This window comes from Lactuca sativa, chromosome 3, assembly GCF_002870075.4.
Source record: "Lactuca sativa cultivar Salinas chromosome 3, Lsat_Salinas_v11, whole genome shotgun sequence".
Lineage (NCBI taxonomy): Eukaryota > Viridiplantae > Streptophyta > Magnoliopsida > Asterales > Asteraceae > Lactuca > Lactuca sativa.
In genome coordinates this window covers 10,393,197-10,402,349 of record NC_056625.2, presented here as the reverse complement: position 1 = coordinate 10,402,349, position 9,153 = coordinate 10,393,197, and the positions used below count along the sequence as shown (strand labels likewise).

General features: G+C 35.1%; 2 protein-coding genes across 3 annotated transcripts; one reads left to right on the top strand and one right to left on the bottom strand.

Annotated features, from left to right (window-relative positions):
• The first annotated feature begins 1,248 nt into the window (after nucleotides 1-1,248).
• On the top strand, nucleotides 1,249-3,118 carry LOC111920836 (5-amino-6-(5-phospho-D-ribitylamino)uracil phosphatase, chloroplastic). Its single transcript, XM_023916415.3, has one exon. The coding sequence runs from the start codon at nucleotides 1,842-1,844 to the stop codon at nucleotides 2,901-2,903; it is 1,062 nt and encodes a 353-aa protein (XP_023772183.1). The 5' UTR covers nucleotides 1,249-1,841; the 3' UTR covers nucleotides 2,904-3,118.
• A 1,543-nt stretch (nucleotides 3,119-4,661) lies between these two features.
• LOC111920835 (anamorsin homolog) lies at nucleotides 4,662-7,304 on the bottom strand. Of its 2 annotated transcripts, XM_023916414.1 has the most exons (9): nucleotides 7,182-7,304; nucleotides 7,071-7,103; nucleotides 6,523-6,670; nucleotides 6,009-6,172; nucleotides 5,832-5,918; nucleotides 5,541-5,700; nucleotides 5,315-5,451; nucleotides 5,063-5,137; nucleotides 4,662-4,930 (listed from the first exon to the last, which is right to left on the bottom strand). In XM_023916414.1, the coding sequence occupies exons 1-9, from the start codon at nucleotides 7,287-7,289 to the stop codon at nucleotides 4,892-4,894; spliced, it is 951 nt and encodes a 316-aa protein (XP_023772182.1). In that variant the 5' UTR covers nucleotides 7,290-7,304; the 3' UTR covers nucleotides 4,662-4,891. The 2 variants fall into 2 exon arrangements, with proteins under 2 accessions (XP_023772182.1, XP_023772181.1); XM_023916413.1 differs by having other exon boundaries at nucleotides 7,071-7,304.
• Nucleotides 7,305-9,153: the final 1,849 nt, after the last annotated feature.

Below are 9,153 nucleotides of genomic sequence, written 5' to 3'. Positions count from 1 at the left end.
TCTTGAACAAGTGGGGGAGAATTGTAACATCCCGATGATAAGTTACTTCAAATTTCAACCCTATAATTTTATTATATTGCATTTTGGTCTCAGGTTCAAGTAATGTATGCAAAAAGGGCCTCAATGACATTGTTGTAATTTTTTGCCTTCGGAGTATGCCATGCGTACGTGGTGTACACTAAGCATACTAGGGTGCGCCCTAGTACATTGGGCGTACATCAGTCTACGCTGGGCGTACTTGCCAGATGAGGAAACCCTAATTTTTAGGGTTTGGTTAGTATTTAAGCATCCTTATGACCGTATTTCCCTCACCTCATCAGTCTCCACCCTCTCATTCGTGTTTGTAACCCTATTACACCTTGAGAAACCATTTTTAGCCTAAAAGTGTGTGTTTGTGTGCTTAGAAGAAGAAGGAAGGAATCCAAGATCATCTTGGAAAAGGGAGGCACTTTAGATTTGGGGCTTATTCTTCATTTGCAACCCTTCAAAGGTATAAAGCTTGCAGCTTTATCTTTCAATTATGTAGATCTAGAAATGGGTGTTTTAGTGATGCTTTTTGGTCCTAAATGTCTTATCTTGAGCATGACATGTTCTTGACGATTTGATTTGTCCTTTCAGACCCAAAGATGGATCCTAAGCCATAAAAATGAAGTCCCAATGGTTAGTTTTGCTTCATGCATCTTGTAGAAAGTCGTAATGGATTAAGACCTAATCCCACTAATGACCAATTTCATCAAAATCCCAAAATACTCAAAATACCCTCAAGTTTTCGGTTATCTGTTGGTAGAGGGATGTCGTAGGGACTATATATAGTCACATAGGATAGACTGGGGACTTTTGATCTAGGCTCTCTTACCGGTTCATTTATATCATTATGTATTCAATTTACTTTATTAATTAAGGAGCTAATACTAAAAAAAATATAATTGTCTAAGACAAAAAGAGTTAACTAAAAGTCAGTTAATTATAATTTTATAAATTTGAAAAAAAAAATATTAAAGTAAACATTTAAATACATTATTTATAAAATTACAATTTAAAAAAATATTTATTAATTACTAAATATCAAAAAGAATTAACTGAATAACCAACCATAAAAAAGCATATCAACTAGTTTTTTTGTTTTATATTTAAATTCAAAAAATAGTAAAGTTATGTTTTTGTGATTTCGGTTCATTTGATTATCAATATCTCTTCTACTGAATATGTTAAAATAACATAATAAGTGGATAAAAATTACACAATTGAAAAATATTCAAAAGGAGACCACCTTCTCCTTTGCACTCCCGTAAACCACATAAATCCTCCCTCCTAAAAAATCGCTACTCTCCCTCGATTTCCTCCCTATCTCTGCTTCCGATTCCCAACAAATTCAGGTTCTCTCGTTATCCTTTCCTGTAAATATAAACGTATATATATTACATACACCTAATTTCGATCTCTAAGCTTCTTATCGAGCTGCAAATTCTTAAAATTAACGACGAGTTCTCTGCATATTGCTCTATCTCTTTCGGTGTCTGCTCCTTGTGCTTATTTAATTGATTAGGGTTTCTGGAGCTGTAATAGATTTACGAATTTATATTATTCGACGTTAAAGTTCGAATCTTTCTTTCTGAAGCCTGTTTCCCTTTTTTATGCGTTTCCCCCTTTTTGCGACTGTCCAGAATAATTGATACAGTTTTCCCACAAAAAAAAAATTCCTTTAACTTTGTGGGAATCGAATCTTTAAGTTAGGGTTTTTGTTGATTCCACGATTGTCGTTTGTGTGAGCTAAAGTGGAAACTATCCAATTTGGTTAGATTATCAAAATTTGGTCGAACCAGAGTTTGATAGTTGTAGACATGGTTGAATCCGTCGCTGCAACATCCCTTTTAGGGCATACACCGATTTTAGGGCATTACTTGAGAAATGTTTCTGTTAATCAATATGTGGCTATGCCGTCCCGATTTCCAAGATTTCCAGTGATTAAAGCCCAAGCAATGGAGTTGACTAAGGAAGCGAATTTGTACAAAGAGAAAGACCGATTCCCAAGATTTCCGCAGAGTTTCAAGGAAGAAAAACCAGAGTTGTTTCCACCTAAAAACAAGGCTGATAATCCTTCATTACATAACCCATTGGCTCGACAAGAAAGAATGGGTTGTGGTTGGTTAGGCGCTATATTCGAATGGGAAGGAGTTTTAATCGAAGATAACCCAGATCTGGAAAAGCAATCATGGCTTACACTTTCTCAAGAAGAAGGCAAATCCCCACCTCCAGCTTTTCTTCTTCGAAGAATACAAGGCATGAAGAACGAGCAAGCAATCTCAGAAGTCTTATGTTGGTCAAGAGATCCATCTCAGTTGAAACGAATGGCTTCAAGAAAAGAAGAGATCCACCAAGCTTTACAAGGCCGGATTTACCGATTCCGTGATGGGTCTCAGGAATTCATGAATATCTTAACCCGTTACAAGATTCCAATGGCATTGGTCTCGACCCGGCCACGTAGGAATCTTGAAGAAGCGATTTGTGCGATCGGAATCGAAGGGGTTTTCAGTGTTGTGGTGACTGCTGAAGATGTTTACAGAGGGAAACCGGATCCGGAGATGTTTTTGTATGCAGCTGAGCTTTTGCGGTTTATACCCGAAAGATGTATTGTGTTTGGGAATTCGAATTTGACTGTAGAAGCTGCTCATGAGGCAAGAATGAAGTGTGTTGCTGTGGCTAGCAAACATCCGGTTTATGAGCTTTCTGCTGCTGATTTGGTGGTGAGGTCGCTTGATGAGCTTTCGGTGGTTGATTTGAAGAATCTTGCTGATGTTGAGTTGACTGAATTTGGGTCAACGCCGGAATTGGAAATGGAGTTGGAGGAAGAAAACGATGGGCACCCGCCTTCATCCGTAGCGGTTGATGATGGTTTCTGGTAGTTTTATGGGAGTTTGTACAGTGGTTTATGGTGGTTGGCTGGTGATTGGGTGCCCTTTGTAAAAATGTAAATGGGAAACCTGAAGTTGGAAAGGTCAAAGGGTTATCTTTGATATATAGATTACCAATTGTGCGATGGTGTGTCATGATTGTATGTATGTATCAATTGTTACATGGGTTTGTGTTATGTATAGAAAGGTACTTATGTTCTCTTGTTTATGGTGTTTTTACTCTTTGTATTTCATAGGAGTGCGCAAGTAATGGAAAAACCGACAACAAAACAGAAATTAACTGAAAAATTGAACCATCTTCTTTCTATATTCTGGGAAAAAAAAGTTAAAAAATTAAAAAATAGCCAATAGACCGTCTAACTAGCATCCATCTATTTTGAAGATATATTACTCAAAGAAAAAAAAAAGGCAGAATAATTAGGGGTGTTCGTTTGGATGGATTGGTTTGATCCGATCCAATCAAGTAAATCCAAATTGATTTCGATTTTCAAAACATGGATCCGAATTGTCCAAACTAAATTCAAATCCGATCCAATTACAATTCGGTTGGATCGATTTTTATAATTCGGTTTTCAAAAACCGAAACATTTTAAAACGACATATAATTATAATATTACACAACTTTACACAATAAGCAAAAACAAATCATTTAGTTGTGATTTGAAATTTATAAACAACTAATAAGAATATATATTATAGTTAAATATTTTATAGATACAAAACTTTCGAGAGAAAATTAATATTAATGTTTTTTTTATCGGGTGAAACATTTTGAACCTATTTGAAAAAATAAATTACAAAATTAATATATATATATATATATATATATATATATATATATATATATATATATATATATATATATATATATATATATATATATATAAGAAATGTTTATTCGGTTTTTTTGGACTTTTCGGTTCTTATTTTATAAATCAAAACCAATCCGAAATCCAAAATACTAATTCGGTTTTGTTGAAAACCGATCCAAAAATCCGAATATCCAAACCAAATAGTCAGATCCAAATTGTCCAATTGGATAGTTCGGTTTTATCCGAATAGTGAACAGCCCTAAAAATAATACTTTCCAACCTCTTTTATTTATTTATAGTAAATCTCCGATAAAGTCCCAATATTTTTTGTCAGTTTACGGTTTAATCCAAACATTTATTTTTTTAACAGAAAAATCTTGATTATCTATTTTTATACGGTAATTTGTAATTTTTTTATTGAAAAAAAAAAATAAGAAATGTTTCGCTAGATTTGGCTAAATAATATAATCAAGACTTTCATGTTTTAAAAATAAAAATAAAAATTAAACCATAAACTAACCCAAAATATTTGAACTTTATCAGAGATTTCCACATATCTTTTATGATAAATCTATCAACTTTATCCGAAAAAGTATGGATTTTGCAATTAAAAACGTAAGGGGGATATTTATTTTGTATTTGTTGTTCAAAACATATAACTTACAAGAAAATGTTTCCTTGTATGGATATTGGTCATATCTGATTTTTCTAAACTTGAAGTTGGGGGAAGCAGAAAATCATTCAGAGTGATGCTTTGATTGCTTTCCCTTTACAATAGTGTGTTGTTTTAAGTTGTTCTAAACTTGAAGTTTGAATACACACATACATAAGAGCCACAGATACGTTCCTTCTGTAAAACGGGGCATTTAATATATTATTAGATAGCTTGAGAATCGGCACTACAACCAACGAGCATTTGGTAAAGGAGGAGAAGGCATGAATCAATCAGAATTCAGAATTCAGAATTCAGAGCAAATGCATATGAATACCATTCAGTTAAGTTAGTAAGTACATATAGATGGATGGGGTATGAACTGGAAAACCGAGTTTAAAATATCCAGACACAACATAACATGCCATATTGCTTCACACTGCTCTTGTATGCATTCTCTCTTTCTCTCTCTGAGTGGTGTATTTTGTTTAGACAGACATAAAATATGATAAAGCCTAGAAGTCTGCAGTAAGGAAGTTCTCAGACAAGGTCACCTGCAAAAACCATCAAAATAACACACATTAACTATTATTTATTTTCAACAACTCGCCATGTTAACTCATGTTTCATAACCACAAACACAAACCAACTACTTTGTAAATACAATGTTGAAAAAAAAAACTTACCTTCTGGCCCAGTTTGAAAGGAGGAAGACCCTTGTAAGGGCATGTGCCACACCTGAATGCATCACCTAGTCCACACTGCATTTTCAATTTCAAGATTCAACTATTACTATTAAATATTCTGAATAACAAAATATAAACACCAGCTTCAGCTTCAGCTTCTATGAGTATAAGCATAAACAAATATAATATGTTGTAAACATGGAAATTAAGTGGTAATGCAAATATGCAATAAACAAAAGGGACTTGACTTACACTGCCACAGGCTGACTTGGGGTTCTCCAACTGTTCCATAGTCACTCCCAGCTTTTGCACTTTCTCCTCTTCTTCAGCACGTCCACATGAGCAATTTTTGCATGCTTTCCTTGTGCTTCCAACTTCACAATCACCAACTGCAAAAATAAGAAAAAAACAAAATTATCATCCAATTTAACAGTTCACATCCTTATCCTAAAAACAACTAAAACTCCTAAACAGTTACCAGGTGGAAGCTGAGGTTTCTTCAAGTCCTCTTCAGATAACAGGCTGTCCTCATCAATAAGATCCATGTCATCAACAATCTGGACTTTAGGTAAGCTTTTCACTGGCTTCTTAAGAGAAAACGAAGAACCAATCTTCCAGGTAGGTTTCTTAGCCTTAATCTATGGATAACAAGATTATTAAACCAATTTATAATTCTCACAATATTATCTTGTATCCAGCCATGGATAATGGGCTTAAAACAGAACAATATGACATTGGACATGATGGATATAGATTCAAATGAACTTACCCCAAAAGATTGTGCTTCTGCGATCTCAACCACCTCTATATCTGAAAACCCTACAACCAATAGTTTACGCTTAAGAGAAGATTTCATCTGCAAAATGGTCAAACAAGATTATTAGTATACTCAAACTCAACTCCATCCATCATGACTCTGCTTTAAGATACTAATCAGATGCATTACTGTCTCCTTGGCAGCAGCAGCAGCACAAGTGTGATGGAAAAAGATTTCTCCACCAGGCTTCAACACCCGTGACAATTCCTCCAGCAGCTTATCACCAGGAAAATCTGATGACTTACACATGGATATCACAAAATCAGTGGATGATGAATCCACTGCCAAAGAACCTGCCACATATCAATGTAAAAAAATAATAATAATAAGAAACTTGAATCATTTTTAAGCAACACAATAGTTTGCAATCAATACACAAGGTCCTAAAAGAGGTTAAAGACTTGTTAATGCCAGTTACTGAATTACATCATTGAAAAAATAAAAAGCTGGGACCTTGTAGTTTCAGGTCCAAGTAGCACATACTGCAATTATAAACTAATGATGCACCATCAAGCATCAATATATTAAATGTGAATTGTGAAGGTGATATACAAAGTTACAAACAAACAGGGTATGGGACTCAAGATGAAAGCATATATATTAACAGTTACAGATTCAGAGAATGGTAGAGACAGAAAGGTACTTAGTGATGCAGCTTGATTGATGATCAAAGGATTAAAATCCTGAACCACCTCCTTCTTGACCATTCTTACAGCATTCAAAACTTCATCCAGTGACACCACGACATTGTCAGTGATTGCCAACACACTACCTTGCACCACTTTTGTATCCTACAAAATCAGCAAGCAAAATTAATAAATAAAATCATAAATCATTATATGTGTAAAACTGTTTCTATGTTTAGATACTATATTCTCTTTCAATATAGTATTCAAACCTGACGTGTAGATGCTGCAAGGGGAATACGTTAATTACTATCAGCTGTCAACTGACCCCGCCTCAAGGATAACCCATGGAGGGAGTTGTCAGCGCATCAAACGGTACATCCATGGGTATGATTTATTCAAAACAGGTAATTGATAGACTAGTGAATTCATCTTTGATCCTTGATTTAAATATCAAAAGCAGTCGAAACTAACGCATAAACCCACACGAATAGGAAATACCGAGATGAAAACAATCAATATTATAGAAATTCTAAATAAAGGGTTTTTTAGGATGGAATCTCACCATTTTAGCACAACCAGTATAGCTTCTGTACGACTGATCAATAAGAAACCAAACAAAAGGCGAATTAGGGCCTGCACGTATACGGATATGAATGCGCGGATACAATATTACCACAAATCGACGGAGGCGGCGACGGGAAGAGATGGAGAATAGCGACTTTGATAGGAAAAAGAGAATGAAAATCTTGGTTGCGTGAAGCCGTTTAGTACTTCGATACATGTACGTTAAACAAATATGGATACGGTCCGACCCGGATAGGTTTAGACTTTTTCATAGGATTTTAGTTTTATTTATTTATTAGATTACAACCCGTGAAAATAACGAATAAGAAAGAAAAAGAATATTGATGATAAAAAATATAATAGAAAATTAAAGAATTATAAAATTTTATTAAAGTAGTTTATTAAAAATATAATAGTAAAAAATTATTTTGTAAATAATAATGTATACACAAATGAATTTAGATTCCAAAAAAAATCCGAATTGAATTGAATATGGAATGAAGGAGGGGTATAATTGGAAATTCACTTTGATGTAAAATGTTTGGTGAAAATGACACGTGGACAAAAGGTTTCATTTATTAAATAGGAATATATATTTATTTATTGACAAACCTATATAAATTTTAAACAAAATTTTACATATGGTATGTTTTAAAGTTAGTTCCTAAAATAGTCATTATTTTTTAACAAAATTGCAAAAATGGTCTCTGTGGTTGATAGAATTTTATAATTTTTGTCCAAAAAGTTTTGGTGGTATACTAATGGTCCAAAATTGGATCTTTTTATTGGTTTTGGTCTCTAACCCCTTAAAAAGACAGTTATACCCTTATATTTGTTTTTTATTTTTTATATATAATTTTAATGATTTTATATAATTAAAAGTTAGAGAATGGCTCTCTCTCTCTCTCTCTCTCTCTCTCTCTCTCTCTCTCTCTTCTCTCTCTCTCTCTCTCTCTCTCTCTCTCTCTCTCTCTCTCTCTCTCTCTCTCTCTCTCTCTCTCTCTCTCTCTAGTGGTATCATTCATCTCTTTCACTATCTTAGGAAAACACACACTCAAGAACATCCCTACTACCACCACCATTCTCCAAGCACCGATACCGCCCAAAAACCTTCACGACCCCACCGATTTATTCGTACATTGGGGAAGGATCGATGAATTGGGTCAACATAAACAACGAGGAATTTAAACCTAATTTGAATCACCCACCATACATGGAGCCTTCGGTAATGGTAGATCGGTTGTAAAAGATGATAAAAAATTGGGTTAAGACCTTTTCTTTACCCACCACCAGCCGACTGCCATAACCAAACAACCTCCACCAAGCTTCACTAGACCACCATCACCGCCAAGCTTGATTTCACCTTGCCCAACTTGGTCCACATATGCTTCCTGCTTGTCCTTCACCGGAAAGCACTAGAGTTGCACTTTAAAAAAAAAAAACTAGCTCACATCTTCTAGTCGAGCATCATGTTCACATTGAAGCCATCGTCGGAGCTAGAACCTTAACTTTATGTCGTTGTCGTCTATTGTATCCGACCACCAAATTGTTGTCCTCTGATTTCGCCAGCCGCCATGGTTAAACCGAAGACCATCACAGCTTCCCAACTCCATCTCCAACAATGAGAAATCGATTCAAGTCTTAATCTCAGTCGTTCTCTACTCCACTACGTACCCTACCATTGCAAGGTCAATCCTCTAAAATCTATTGAACCCCCTTGCTATCTCTCTCTCTCTCTCCCCTCATTCTCTACACCACTACCGAATTTTAATTTTGGTTCCTGAAACAAGATTGGAAACGATTTTTGGATTCGATTTTAGAGGAGAATTTAAAATGGGGACTTCGGTTTTTGGATTTGAATTGGGATTTAAGTTCGTTTGGGGCAGCTACCATCTTGAAGACATATGAGATGGAAGTCTCACAGATGTAAGAACCGGAAAATGTCCTCCATCATAAAAGGGTGGTCCGATGAAGTCACACCGATGAAGCTAGTGTTCTAGCAGAAGATATGGTGGTGGTGATGTGGGTTTGATTTTATTTTGGTGGTGGAGGTTCCGGTTGGGAGGATGACATCTATAGGA